At 40.6% G+C, this 14693-nt stretch overlaps 3 protein-coding genes across 4 annotated transcripts; 2 read left to right on the forward strand and 1 right to left on the reverse strand.

The window, feature by feature from the left end:
* Positions 1-168: 168 nt before the first annotated feature.
* serpina10b (serpin peptidase inhibitor, clade A (alpha-1 antiproteinase, antitrypsin), member 10b) lies at positions 169-2322 on the forward strand (the record flags this gene model as incomplete). Its single annotated transcript, XM_080414117.1, has 4 exons — positions 169-787; positions 905-1178; positions 1837-1984; positions 2131-2322. The coding sequence occupies exons 1-4, from the start codon at positions 181-183 to the stop codon at positions 2320-2322; spliced, it is 1221 nt and encodes a 406-aa protein (XP_080270243.1). The 5' UTR covers positions 169-180.
* Positions 2323-2880: 558 nt separating this feature from the next.
* ddx24 (DEAD (Asp-Glu-Ala-Asp) box helicase 24) lies at positions 2881-11215 on the forward strand. Its single transcript, XM_080413272.1, has 9 exons — positions 2881-2965; positions 3771-5162; positions 5291-5779; positions 5879-6032; positions 6251-6760; positions 7131-7206; positions 8008-8196; positions 9565-9694; positions 10833-11215. Exons 1-9 carry the CDS (start codon positions 2926-2928, stop codon positions 11066-11068), a joined length of 3216 nt encoding a protein of 1071 aa, XP_080269398.1. The 5' UTR covers positions 2881-2925; the 3' UTR covers positions 11069-11215.
* LOC308073970 (ubiquitin thioesterase OTUB2-like) lies at positions 11073-13880 on the reverse strand. Of its 2 annotated transcripts, none has more exons than XM_080413273.1 (6): positions 13679-13880; positions 12914-12993; positions 12687-12805; positions 12493-12577; positions 11525-11716; positions 11073-11409 (listed from the first exon to the last, which is right to left on the reverse strand). In XM_080413273.1, exons 2-6 carry the CDS (start codon positions 12989-12991, stop codon positions 11188-11190), a joined length of 696 nt encoding a protein of 231 aa, XP_080269399.1. In that variant the 5' UTR covers positions 12992-12993; positions 13679-13880; the 3' UTR covers positions 11073-11187. The 2 variants fall into 2 exon arrangements, with proteins under 2 accessions (XP_080269399.1, XP_080269400.1); XM_080413274.1 differs by having other exon boundaries at positions 13672-13880.
* Positions 13881-14693: the final 813 nt, after the last annotated feature.

Here is a 14693-nt window from a genome sequence, read left to right on the forward strand (position 1 = left end):
TGTTTTTTAACAATGGTTTCGTTGTTTAAATAGATGGTATTTGATGGTGTGATGTGAATCAGTTATGCAATGTTATTCATCTACCTTAGTGTAACATTTTTATGGTTGTTCAATTATTCTTAATATTTAACATCTAAACCACAGCTTTCCAGATTGAGCTGATAAACCATTCCAGAACACATGATGGTTGTACAAAAAATGAAGATGGGACTCCTTTTCATCATAACATATATGTGCACCATGGACTCTGTCCACCAAACACAAATGCCAAGTCCCAATATGACAGATCTTGCTTTCAACAATATGGATTTTGCCATGAACCTGTACAGAAAAATATCCAGTTACAATGACGAGAACATCTTTTTCTCGCCCTTGAGCATCTCATCAGCTTTTGCTACTCTGTCTATGGCCGCTGGTGGTGTCACACGTGAGGAAATAATGAAAGGCCTCAATCTGGCCCAGTTGGAGCAGGTTGGTCTGCCAGAATTCATCCCGCAACTTTTCCAACACCTTCATGGGAACATCACACACGGTGAATCCCTGCAACTGGACCAAGGCACAGCCCTCTTTGTTGACCTAAAGTTTGAGGTACAGAAGACCTTCAGTGACCAGATCAAGAGGTTTTTTAATGCTGACATCAACAATGTGGACTTTGCAGACACAAAAGCAAGTATTGCCACCATCAATGACTATATCTTGCAGAGGACTGGGAACAAAGTGACGGATATGATAACCAGCTTGGAGCCACTGACCCAGCTCATGCTTCTCAACACTATATTCTTCCAGGGTAAGTTACTTCTGATTATCATGCTTTCCCAAGCTTCCACTTGGTCCATGACAAAACTGGTACACTTCCATATTTGTGTATGACTTATTGCACATTTCATTTATTTATCCTACACAGGAGCATGGGAAAACCCTTTTAACTCCAATCTGACACAAAATGGACCCTTCTACATTGACAATTACAACATTGTCCAGGTGCCAATGATGTTTTATGAAGATAAAGTCTACACAATGGAAGATGTTTCACTTGGTGCCAGAGTGCTGAAGCTTCCATACAAGGAAGGTGTTTCAATGCTGATCCTGCTGCCCAACAAGGGAATGGACTACACACTAATCGATGATGGGATCACTGCCAAGAGATTCATGTCCTGGATCACAAAGCTGCAAAAAGAGTAGGTTCACAAAACCCTTGTTCAATGAGACATTATGCTGCAACATTGTTGATCACACTGTAATGCACTGATTCCCAACGTGGGGTCCAAGGGCCCCCAGGGACCCTCCTTCAAAACCGCCATAAGAAAGCACCTGTCTACAATTTGCAACTGGTCCTAGAAAAGTCTTCTAAGCTTGACACCAGATATGACCCCCCCTGTATATCAATTTTATTGCTACTAGTTGAGTTGATGATTTCTTGTGTGTTATTGTATGTATTGAATACATAGGACCACAATGGAAACAAGCCCTTAGGACTTTTTGTGTTATGTGTTATGCTTTTAGCATTATTGTATAATTATGCCTCTGTACTATTTTGCAAACTGTTATTAAAGTATACCAATAAATCAAAGGTTCCAGTGGGTCCCCAGCTAAATGGCTGATAGTTGGGAACCAAATGGACCCTAATGAGTCTGTAACCCTTATGCCTGTAACCCTTATGAGTCTGTAACTCTGTAACCCATTTTGGTTCCATTAGTTAGTACAATAGGGGTCCGTGGCCTAATACATATCAAGCTGGGGGACCTTAAAATGTTTGAAAATCACTGCCTGATCAGTGTGTTCCTGTACTGAATATGTATGGCGGGCTTTACTGTTAAATTATTTTCTTATTTATAGAAAACTGGAAGTCAACATGCCCAAATTCAGTATGGAGGAATCCTATGCACTGCACCAGATCCTGCCAGATGTGGGTGTCTCCAGCATCTTCAGTGAATCATCAAATCTCACAGGGTTGAGTAAGGACAAAGGCCTCAAAGTGTCAGAGGTGCGTTGGTCAGTTTACTGTAGTCCTGTTGTACATTTTATACAAGCTGTATAAAAGGAACCCAAGAAGAAGAAGAAAAAAAATAGCAATAAAATAACACATAGATTATATCTGTATAAATAATGCATTTCTATCTGTGGATGTAGATTCTGCACAAGGCAGTGATCGAAGTGGATGAGGCTGGGACGACTGCAGCAGCTGCCACATCAGTAGGCATCACGGCATATTCCTTACCACGGACCTTCACCATCAACAGACCCTTCTTCTTCTTCATCTACCACGAGGAGACCAACAGTCTGCTGTTCATGGGCAGAGTGATAGACCCGACCAAAAAGTAGCCTGTTATAAAAAGCAAGATTCTGCATATTGTTTATAGTAGAATATACTCGTGGTTGGTCTATTTTTCAAATAATACTTAATTTGAATGTTAAGATGTAGCTGTTATATCTACATTCATTTGATCTCGCATGTTATTTGTTGCATTTGCTGCATTTCTATTGTGAAAGTAAAATGTGTATGTGATGTCTCTCCCTAATTGTTTTGTCGGTTTTCTCGGACAATAAAGAATTATAATGTTATGCCTGGGATTTGATTCAATAAAGATTCTGTTCAAATAATAATAATATAATAATAATAGTGTAGTATGTATAATGTAATATAATGTAGAAGAGAGTTCATTTCTAAATAAGGTCCCAAAAGCTTGCTCCTGTTTAGCTGCAGATTAGTTATGTATAACGTTACTTCCACAATCTTATCTATGACTATGCTTCAATCAATATTTGTTATACATTTATTTATTTTTATAAAAGAAAGAAAGAAAACAAAACCTTTATTTTGAAATGTAAAGTTCCGGCGGAACTTTCGTGTAGTCCCCGCCCCCTGTTTAACCACGTCACCACAACTAATGGCTGCGCCCTCGTGAGTGTAGTCAAACGTGGTGAATGATATTTAGAAGAAAACAACTGACAACAACAGTTCCAGGTGGGTCTAGAGTTGGTTCCTCTTGTGTGTCTTTCTTAGAATTGCTATTTGATTTAACGTTGCGTCTGAAAAGGAACCCAGGGCTCGGATTCAAGCCGCCAGCCCAAGGGTTATATTCAGTCTTAATGATTTTCACGCTGACTTTCTAAGACACTTCTATTTTTACTGCTGCATTGCATCCCATACACAGGAATAAGAGAGTAAAATGCTTGTGTTTCTTCTTGACAGAATATTAATAAGTACATTATTGCGGTGTAATGTTATTACCTGGCTTGGAACAGGTTAATGTTGATGTCATGTTATGGAAGGTCCGGGCTTAGGAGACCTATAAGGAGCGTGCCCAGGAACCGACCAGGAAGTATGCTAATAAGCTGCTCGACATGTGGAGAGGCTGTATTGTATGACCTGTAATATTGTTCAGTAAACAACAGTCTAACGCAAGCTCTGGTAGTTTTCATTGTTGACAATTATCTTTATCTCCGTTTGGAATCTCAGTCTCCGGTTCCAAACTAGCTATAAATAAATAATAAAGTACAATCGTAATACTAAAAATAACTAAACGTAATGTACAGTAGTAATAATAGCACACTGTGGGGTGCCGTTCGGTGTTGTGTGTGTGTGTGGATTGGGTTCTACCTCTAAATATAGTCAACACTATGAACATTAGTGTGTGTGTGTGGGTGTGTGTGTTAATAATGTGGTGCGTGTAGGTCTTGCCCATGTCACAACTACATAAATCATGCATCAACTGTAATATGCACTCAGTAACTCAATGCCAACCTGATTTGTCCTTGCTGTTTCATAGGAAAAATGAAGACGAATAAGTCTCAGATGAAAAAGAAGCCATTCTTTGGATCACATAATAGGTCAGACAAACGGGCGATCCATGTGAAAGGTAGTTGGAAAGCAGTCGAACTCGACCCCAGTCTCTTCTCTGAGGAGGGCATGGGGGGACTGGTGTGTTTTGAGGAGTTGCACGACTACCGTCTGATGGACTCTACTAAGGTTGGCGTTAGAGCATCAGTACTGAACAAAAAGGAGAAGAAAGTCAAGAAAGCCAAGAAAAGAACATCTAGTGAGATAGATGACGATGAAGGGGAAGTCGCAGAGGAGTGCGACGAGGTTGGCGTTAAAGCAGCAGTACTGAACAAAAAGGAGAAGAAAGCCAAGAAAAGAACATCTAGTGAGATAGATGATGATGATGAAGGCAAAGTTGCAGAGGAGTGCGAAGGAGAAGACGACGCAACTGAAACCAAGAAACAAGTAAAGAAAAAGAAGAAAATAAAGAAAGTGTCTGGAGAGGAGTCAACCAAAGAAGATAACATTCCTGTAGAGAGTTCAGCGAGTGGTGAGGAGGAGAAGAAGGAACAGCCTCTGTGTCCTAAGACAGATGCAGATAATGACACAGTGGAGGATGGGGCTTCTAAAGAGGAGAAGAAGGAACAGCCTCTGTGTCCTAAGACGGATGCAGATAATGACACAGTGGAGGATGGGGCTTCTAAAGAGAAGACATTGGAAGAGCCTGTCAGTTCTGAAATAGATGCACAATCAAAGACAGAAAAGAAGAAGAAAAGGCAGCAAAAGAGGCAGGCAGATAATGACACAGTGGAGGATGTGGCTTCTGAAGAGAAGAAATTGGAAGAGCCTGTCAGTTCTGAAATGGAAGCCCAATCACAATCAAAGACGGAAAAGAAGAAGAAAAGGAGGAAAAAGAAGAAGGTAGATGCAGATAATGACACAGTGGAGGATGGCGCTTCTGAAGAGAAGAAATTGGAAGAGCCTGACAGTTCTGAAATAGATGCCCAATCACAATCAAAGGAAAAAAAGGATGGATGGAAAAAAAGGATGCAAAAGCAGAAGAAAATGCAGAAAAAGAAGCAAGCAGAAAAGGCAACAGCCCCGGAGGCACAGACAGAGCAGGAATCTCAAACAGATCTTGATGTTCAGGCAACAGAACAGCCCTCGCAGGACCAAGTTTCAATGATCCCCAAAAAGAAGGCAAGAAACTGGTCGAATGCTGCCCTCTCAGGCTCTGACCAAAAAACGGATGTGAGTGCATGGAAGGGTCTGTTCGTTCCAGCCCCTGTGCTTAGAGCACTGAGCAGCCTTGGTTTTGGATCCCCCACCCCCATTCAAGCTCTGGCATTGCCTCCAGCCATCAGAGATCACATGGACATCGTGGGAGCAGCAGAGACGGGTAAGATCACATTGAATAAATAGATCAAGATCTTACAGCATTGTCTAAGTTATCAGTCTAGTTTTTGATCCATTCCATAACACATCCTACTGTATTCCCATTTAATGAAGCAAATGTGTAATTAACAGGAAGTGGAAAGACGCTATCTTTTGGTATTCCCATGATCCACACCATCCTGGAATGGAAGAAAGGCACTGAAGAAAAGGATAATGAGCAAAATAAGGCGATCACAAAGGTGAAGAGTCTCTACATTCCAGATATGGATGAGTCCACGAAGGCAGGTGATGACGATGATGACGAGGCAAGTGTTTCCAGTGTTGAAATAAATGCTGAGTCTACAACAGAACAGGAAGAGGGGTCTAATGTGGATGCTGAGGAGGAAGAGGATGAAGGCATTGAAGACAAAGATGATACAGATAATGATGATGAAGATCAGATGGAGGAAGAAGATGATGACAAATTTGGATGTGTTAAAGTCATTGAGAATGTAGACTTCGAAGGGATAATGGAAACAAGTGGAAGTCAAGGTCAACCTCTTCTCGGACTGGTTCTCACCCCAACCAGGGAGCTGGCTGTTCAGGTCAAACATCATATTGATGCTGTGGCAAAATTTACTGGTACGTCTGACGTCACCAAGCAGATCTTTATGATAGGTGCCGTTTGATTCCCCTATTTTATGCTTCAAACCATTTATAATTATTTTTACCGGTTTGCAGGTATAAAAACAGCTTTAATTGTGGGCGGAATGGCAGCACAGAAACAGAAAAGGATGCTCAAGCTCCGGCCCGAGATTGTTATCGCCACTCCTGGACGCCTATGGGAGTTGATCAAGGAGAGGAACCCACATCTCCAGAACCTCAGACAGCTCCAGTAGGTCACAAACCTCTCACACATCTCTAGATCCACAGTCTATGAACTATGACGAAGGACGAAAGTATGAGGAATTGCCAAAATAGCTCATCTACAAACTCATTGCAACATAGAGCTTGTAGATCATCTATTTTTGAAAATTTTGCCTCTGTTTAAAAAAAAAAAGCCCATAAAAACATGGTAATATTGGTTTGAATCTCATTATGTTTGTTCTGCAGATGCCTTGTCATTGATGAAGCCGACCGCATGGTAGAAAAAGGCCACTTTGCAGAGCTGGAGAATCTGCTGGAGATGCTAAGCACCACTGACTTCAATCCCAAGAGGCAGACGTTCGTGTTCTCTGCCACCCTGACCATGGCTCGCAGCCTTCCCACTCGCTTCTTGCAGAAGAAGAGGGAAATAGACAAGAGGAGCCAGCTGGAGATCCTCGTGGAGAAAGTGGGCATCAGCTCCAAGCCTAAAGTCATCGACCTTACCAGGAAGGAGGCTACAGTGGAAACTCTGATCGAGACAAAGATCCAGTGCGATAAAGACGAGAAAGATTTTGTCCTGTATTATTTCTTGCTCCAGTACCCAGGGCGTACCATGGTGTTCGCCAACAGCATCGACTGCATCAAAAGGCTTAACTCTCTGCTGGTTATCTTGGACCGTACTCCACTGCCGCTTCATGCCAATATGCACCAGAAACAGCGCCTCAAAAACCTGGAGAGGTTTGCTGAGAGGGAGAGGTGAGTCACAGATATTTGTTTTAAAATGCAGTTGCAGTCAGAAATAGGTTTGCCCTTTTTTGGGATCAGTTTCATTTATTCAATATGTACCCATTATGATCTACAAGCTCAAATCGTAAAACATTGTGAGCTTGTACATCGGCTATTTTTGCTATTTTTGATGGGTTTCACCCAAAATAGGGATGCCAGGTTTAAAGTGGTTAAACATAAACACCTTTTTTTACTGGTACTCACAGCTTTGATAGTTTTACTTTCCTGACATGAAAAGCAATTTTGTCCATCCCTTCATCTGAAATACTGTACATTTTTCAGCATTGTCCAACTCCTGAGTCCTGATTACCATATTGACAATTTTTATAACATTTTGCAGTTCTGTCCTGCTAACCACCGATGTTGCTGCCAGGGGACTGGATATCCCAGATGTTCAGCATGTAATTCACTATCAGGTATATCTTTTCACACTGTCATTTATTTGACACGAACAGCATACAATAAACGCATTGCACCAGATTTAGCTAAAAGCTTATTTCCATCTGTAGGCCTTGGGTGGAAAGAAGTTTAGGCTATACATTCTTGGTATTTGTATTTTATAGTTAACTTAAATATATTGAAGTAATCTATATTAGGTTATTTGTATAATAAAGCTTTAACATTTTATTGTTCGCTGTTGCATACATTTTACGAAGCCCAAATCTATATACAAAAGATATGGAAGCCTAAAACATAGAACAGGAGGTATTTTAATTCTTTAATTTGGCGCACTTATAGTTACAAAGATGAACGGTATCTCACAGCGTGAGAATCTAAAAAAAAATCTTCTAAAGACCTAGATTTCAATAATCCAATGTGGTGTCCACTGGCCTAGCGGTCCAGGCGCATACCACATAATGCTGGTAATCCAGCTTGACTGCGTGTCGCGGGTTCGACTCCCGATCCCGGTGACCTTTGCTGTATGTCAACCCCCCATCTCTCCCCATTTCCTGTCAGCCTACTATCCTATCAATAAAGGCAGAAAAAGCCCCAAAAAATATCTTTAAAAAAAACGTAAACCACTATACTCAAAAGTCCAGATATAAATGCAAACGTATGTTGATTAGTAAGTTGAATATTTTTTTTGCATAGTTCTGGTTATTACATACATAGACTGGAGTAAAGGGTGTTCTAATTGCCACATTAGCATTAGGTGGCAACTATTGTACAATTAAAGAGGTATCGTGTTTTTAAGAACCTCTTTCTTTTCATTCTAGGTTCCCAGGACATCAGAGACGTATGTGCACCGCAGCGGAAGAACAGCGAGAGCTGCCAAGGAGGGTCTCAGTTTACTCCTGATAGGCCCAGATGACATGATGAACTTCAAGAAGATTTCCAGGACTCTTGGGAAGGATGAGGATCTTCCTGTGTTCCCCATAGAGACCAAATGTATGACAACCATCAAGGTGAGATTAATGAACCAATAATACATGAATGCCAATATCTCTATATCTCTCTATATATTATACCACATCATTGAGTGTATTATTGTGATTATAACATGGATTCATTGTTAATATTTATGATTGAACGGTGGACAGCAACAAAGTAAAAAAGTTTAAGCTGGCTTGCCACAGGTACGCTGGGCAAGAACTGTTACTGAAAGTGTTTAAGCGAAAGTACAGGAAGTACCGCCCAAGTAAGTTACATTGATGCTGTGCAGATCTATTTACATTCCCTGGGCATGAAAACGTGTGATGATTTGTCGAAAAAGACTGGGAGAAGTGCCTACATTGGAGGTCCGCCCTATAGATAGGCCTGTCACAATTATTACATAATCGTATAATCGCAATTATTTGAGATAATAGCAATTATGTTTGCATAATCGTCATAATCGTTTCCATGTTGAAAAATGTTCACACATTTTCATATACTATAAAAAGTAGCAGATCTACAAGCTTACAACGCATCACATGTATACAATTATTAAATATGTCAATAATGTCTTTGTATTTAAGTTATTTGTCATAATGCCCTTTGCAATTTGTGATTATGCCTAAAAACCAAACACATTTTAAGTTGTATTCATATGTTCTAATGTTAAATGCCAAAAACACAATTAAATCATTAATCACAATTATTTGTGTGACAATTGTCAACTTAAATTTGTAATCATGACAGCCCTATCTATAGACACTTTCTGCCATAGTTCTTTTACCAGGCTTTCCTCCTTGTGAGATGAGAAAAGGCTGGGAACGAGGTTAGGCTACAGGAAAGGTAAGGTGCTGTTATCTGAGATATTGGCACCTAAGAGTAGAATAGAATGTCCCAGCCAATCACGATGTGAGGTCGAAATCAACATTAAAGGGACACTATCACGATTTTCACACATCTATTGGAATTGTATTTGTACTGCTAATGTTGGTGCCATAAAGTCTGTGTCTTTGAAACGCCACATAAGTTGTTTTGAAAGGTTACCCTAGTAAAATATAATCTGAAAGTGAAAACTACCACTACACTCAGTGGGCATGACATTGTCCTTGCTCACTATTATTGTATTCAGAAAATATGAATCGGATGAAATTCATAGCATTGATAGACTGATTAATGTGCCAGGCTAGTGCTTGCCTGTGAAATGCATCATGGGAACTGTAGACAAAGGCTGAAACAGTATATATATCTTTTATTATAGTATTATTTCTATACACTATGATAACCGTTAACTGAATTGCACATCAACAGCTTGATAGTGACCCTATAATGATCCAGTCCTTTTCCGGTGAGATGTTTTTGTTGTGTGTGTGTGTGTGTAATGTGTGTACTTTCATGCGTAGGAGCGTGTAAACCTGGCCAGGAAAATCGAGAAGATCGAGTACCACAACAGCAAAGAGAAGCAGCACAACTCCTGGTTCAAACAAGCAGCGGAAGCCCTAGATGTGGATCTGGATGATGACGTCTTGCTTGGCAAGTCCAACTAGCTATACAGTACAATTAAATTCAGATAATTCAGATTTAACCACTTAAGCCTGATCTAGACTTCATTGCACAATGATGTCGCATGGCAAAAATAGCTGATCTACAAGCTTACATTGGGTCGCATCACAACACGTTGTGAGCTTGTATTTCGGCAATTTTTGCCACACGACCGGATGAGGGAGTATAAATTAAGCATATAGGCCTACTATTGGCTATCTTGATAGCCATGATTTACTCAAAACAGGGACACCAGAGTTAATGTGTTGTATGAGTGGAAACATAGACCCAGAGTTATATCAATACTCAGGATATTGCTCTGTTGAGAAGCAGCAAATGATCATATAAATCTGTTCATATGCAGACAGTTGACCCTTCGATAAATCCCACCCCAACTGCTAGTTGCTAAGCTGGCATATGGTTTGGCACTCTTCCGTCACCTGTCAAGTTGTCAAAAATCGCCCGCACACACAATCATTTGCAACATTAATAGCAAGAATGGGAATACCACGATAACGCAATGGTGACTATGAACCAGCAACAGATTCCACGTACCCAGAAAGCGGTTGGAGGGTGCATTTTTCACCCCTTTACAGTTTAGGCTGTTAATATTTTTGATGGCAGATGTATGTGTTATGGAGACATTCAGTAACTTCTAAAGCTCAAGTTCCGAGTTAAACACCAGAAATTCAGAATCACAGCGCAACTTGTACAGGTGTTGTATACAACACCACCTGGCTGTTGCCTGTTTCGGATTCCGCACGTTAAAGTATATTATTTGTCTATTTATTAACTGCTACTATTTGTAGTCTTACAGTGCGGTACATGAAAACTCCTGTCCGGTGATAGTGGCGTTAAAGTTGATTGAGTTCTCCCTCTGATATTTTCCTGTATTTTTGTTCGTTGAAATAATGTCATGCACATTTTTCCAGTGCATAGCCTACTGCAGGCCTTGTTGACTATATTTGGAAGAGATTTTGAAGCTCTTGCTTTTTTATTGATTATTTATATGGGGAAATCCGTGTCAATTGGTGAGAAGCACAGCTTGCCAGACCTTGATCTGGCAAGAGTTGAGTGGGTGGGGCTTAGCGAAGGGTGAATTGAATTTGAATATGATCTCTGTTTTCAGGTGGTGGAGAGGAGGATGACCGAGAACAGCAGAAACTGGTTAAGGGGATGAAGAAGCACTTGAAGCATGTGCTCTCCCAGCCTGTTTTCAAGCATGAGATAAGGACCAAGTACCCAACTCAGATGGGAAAGCTAAACCTGCCCCAGCTGCCGATCGCAGGTGTGGAGACTGCAATAACCAGTGTCTCAAACCATAAAAAGAAACAGAAACAGAAGAAAAAACAGCCACAGCAATGACATGTTGAGTTAATGTGTAATAAATACAGATTGAATTTATGTAATTGTTTAAAAAATTTCACATAAAAGATATTTCAAAATATCAAAAGCATCTCTGAAAAATGTTTTTGTTACATACATTACTTAACATAATGGAATGGGTCAGCTCTTGGGTAAAGAATGTCATAATGGGAAGTTTGGTAAAGGAGATGCAGAGAGGGTTGAGCTCCCTCTGGGATTATGTGGTGGACCAGCTCCTGTGCGTCACCCTCCATTGAAATGATGTGGATGCCAATACCTAAGGCCTGTGACAGAGCCAGGATGTCCACGTGGTCACACTCCATTGCCATGGCCTCCACTTCCTAAAAGAAGACCCATAGATCATGTAGAGCAAAACACATTTTTGACCAATCTGGATAGTGTAATGCTAGTGAGCCCTACAATTCTGTCTCTAGAGGGCAGCAACAGTTTACTAACTTGTTTACAGTAGTCCATCAGGTTGGGTGCCTCCACAAAGTTAGAGAAGAAGTCTGCATGGTTTTGCAGGTGGGCAGAAGTGAGCAGTCGGAGGTACTGAACCATACTGTCCGAGGTTGTCGGTTCATTGAAGAGCTTGAGCAGGGTGGCCTCTTGCTCATCAGCTTGGCATTGCTCCACAACCTCGATGAGCTTTAACAGATAACACAGTATCATTCCTGTTCTTATTTAATCCAAAATAGAACATGTAATTTGTTACATTCTTTTCTCAAGGCACCAGAATATTGTGTCGTAACAGAATAGTGTTTTGGGGTGACTATTATCAGTTTTCCTTGTCTATCATAACATTAATCTATATTCCTTGAACAACTTACATACCCACCCAACAATACATTGGCTTAATTACTAAACCGGTGTTAGTTTAACTAGCCTTAAGTCTATTAAGTCTGTCACGATACTCAATCTACCCCCTGAATCCTGTTAAATCACCATACTGTAATTACCTCATTAATAGTGCCTCTGCAGTATGTATCCCCCTTTTTAACTGGGTATTTTTATTCTCTCCCTTCATGTAATGTATGTGTAGAAGGCCCAACGCAGAATTATGGTAGCAAACGTATGATTAGTGGTTATAGCCACTTCCTAAAAGGGTCTTCTGTCTCTGTATCATAGTCTGGGGCCCAATGAAAGGATTAAGCTATTGTGCCCCTAAAACATACTGATCACATTAATACTATGCGCCCCCTTTCAACCTCATGAATCACTTCACTGCTTTATGACAGCCCAGCCCATTACGTCCTCTGTGACATGCCTTATGGCTTTGTTCATTGTTTTTCTGATACAAATCTCTACTACTATAAGAAGTTTCTGAGTCATCATCATGACGAAGAAAGTGGTCCTCATTGACCTGCAGCAGGGTTTTAATCAATTTTATAGACTACTTATTTGAAAAGTTAAAGGTGATTCACTGTGGTCAGATGATCTTTGAAGTAGCTCTCCTCGAATCCGGCAGAAGAGACATCTATCCCACTCTTTATTAGTCTCTCCTTGAACCTGAAATGGAATCCATCAAGGCGAGATCATTTTTAATGGGCTGTCAAGGCTCATATGTTAAAGAAAATTGTTTGGTACAGCGAAATGTAATAATAATCTTATAACTGACCAGTCCAAAGCTCTAACATTTTGCAGAATTGATTCCAGGTGAGCAAAGCAGAAAGCTCTGTAGAAGCAATTCCCATCGCCACGGATCTTTCTCACGGATAAGAACTGGCTGCGTAAATCCTGCAAAGACATCAGGTTTAAAGATTATGAATACATCCGAGCGAGCCGCTCATGTAAAAAGAGATTATTATTATTGCCAACCAGTATTGTTGCCCTCATATACACTACATTGTATTTGGCATCGGTCGTTTGCTCAACGGACAGCGACAGGTCCTCTCTGCATGACACAAGACTAGGTGGCTCCATCTCTGCAGAGAAACAAACAGTGTTGCCATGTCGGCTTATTATAAGGGACTTTGGGCTTTTTTCCTGTAAAGTTGCTTGTAAAAATTGGGCTTGTGGCTAAAGTGTACTTGCTTATTTAGACTTGCTTCCCCCCAAAAAAAATAATATATATATATATATATATATATATATATATATATATATATATATATATATATATATATATATATATATATATATATATATATATATATATATTAAACCAGTGGTTCTCAAATATTTTCATGAAAACGTTGTGCCAGGGCCCAGGGAGCATTTGTGTTGTTAGAATGTTTCACAAATATTCCACATTTTATTGCAATAGTTTTTGAAAATGGCAGATGCGACGCGTTGTGAGCTTGTAGGTCGGCTATTTTCAAAAAGCCAATGCAAATAGGTTTACTTTAAAGTGCTCCTGTTGCTTCTTTTGCGTTTGTTTTCCTAGACCTGGTGGCTTATTTCTCTCACAAAATATGGCAACACTGGAAACAAACACTTGACAGTATTCACTACATCACACACACATCAAAGACACTTAAGATGCTTCGTCGTACGGCGGTGTCGCTCGCCGAAAATAACCACTATGCCATAATTGTGAGCTTGTAGATTGGCTATTTTCGGCGAGCGACGCCGTGGTAACTATCGATCAACAACAAACCCACCACATACCACAGGAGCGTCGCAATGTCGTTTAGTTGAATTGTTCTGTACCGGGTTGCGGAGGAGGGCATTGTTTAGGTAAATAACCAGGGAAATCGGATCTATAGGTGATAGTGTGTGGTTATTATGGCGTGCTGCTTTATGTCAGAGTTGCAGTGAGTAGTCGATCATCATGTCGCTTCTTGTCGAGGCATTTTGTTTGTTTTCCCATTTTCGGACATCCGGTTATTTAACTCTACCACGTGCTTGTGTTAAAGGGACAGTACAGTTTTAAAAGGCCTGTCCACAGACTCCACACCAATGATTTGTGAATCGCGACGCAACTCCTTGCAACTATTATCACATGGCAGTTGCAGTGTTGCATTAGTGTGGACTTGCCTTAAAACGGTTTTGTTGCAAGGAGTTGCATTGGTGTTAGCTCAGCTGCCTCTGGTCCATAGCGTTAGAAGGAGTTAAGGATAACTCCTTCTAAAGGCCAGACCTCACCAATGCAACCTTGCAACTGGCTGCCATGGGGGATAATGGTCGCAAGTAGTTGCATGTTGCAAGGAGTTGCATTGGTGTGGTCTGGCCTTAACGCTATGCACCAGAGCTAGATTGGTGTGGACTGGCCTTAAAACGGTCTTGTTGCAACGAGTTGCATTGACACCAATGATTTGCGACTCAACTCCTTGTAACATGCAACTCCTTGCAACGTGAAACTCCTTGCAACATGCAACTCCTTGCAACATGCAACTCCTTGCAACATGAAACTCCTTGCAACAGAACTACTTGCAACCATTATTCCAAATGACAGTTGCAAGGAGTTGCATTGGTGTGGACTGGCCTTAAAACGGTTTTGTTGCAAGGGGTTGCGACTAGTTGCATTGGTATGTGGACTGTTCTTGGTCATACTTTTCTTGCTCATAAATGTCTTATTGACTAGTCACAATTAATGCTTTTAATATGAATCATGGCTTTATTTCAAATGTTTTTCCTTTCCTGTCTGTCAATTACTTTTTTTCATTCACACTTTCATTGATCA

This window comes from Gymnoscopelus braueri (genome assembly GCF_963280865.1).
Source record: "Gymnoscopelus braueri genome assembly, chromosome: 19".
Taxonomy (NCBI): Eukaryota; Metazoa; Chordata; class Actinopteri; order Myctophiformes; family Myctophidae; genus Gymnoscopelus; species Gymnoscopelus braueri.

Excerpts from the sequence above, each read along its gene's own strand:
- ddx24 (XM_080413272.1), top strand. The coding sequence starts at position 2,926 with ATGATATTTAGAAGAAAACAACTGACAACAACAGTTCCAG. Across the intron at positions 5,163-5,290 it reads CGTGGGAGCAGCAGAGACGG|GAAGTGGAAAGACGCTATCT; the intron begins GTAAGATCACAT and ends TGTAATTAACAG. Across the intron at positions 6,761-7,130 it reads AGGTTTGCTGAGAGGGAGAG|TTCTGTCCTGCTAACCACCG; the intron begins GTGAGTCACAGA and ends AACATTTTGCAG.
- LOC308073970 (XM_080413273.1), bottom strand. The coding sequence starts at position 12,991 with ATGGAGCCACCTAGTCTTGTGTCATGCAGAGAGGACCTGTCGCTGTCC. Across the intron at positions 12,806-12,913 it reads CGACCGATGCCAAATACAAT|GATTTACGCAGCCAGTTCTT; the intron begins GTAGTGTATATG and ends ATGTCTTTGCAG. Across the intron at positions 11,410-11,524 it reads TGATGGACTACTGTAAACAA|GAAGTGGAGGCCATGGCAAT; the intron begins GTTAGTAAACTG and ends GTCTTCTTTTAG.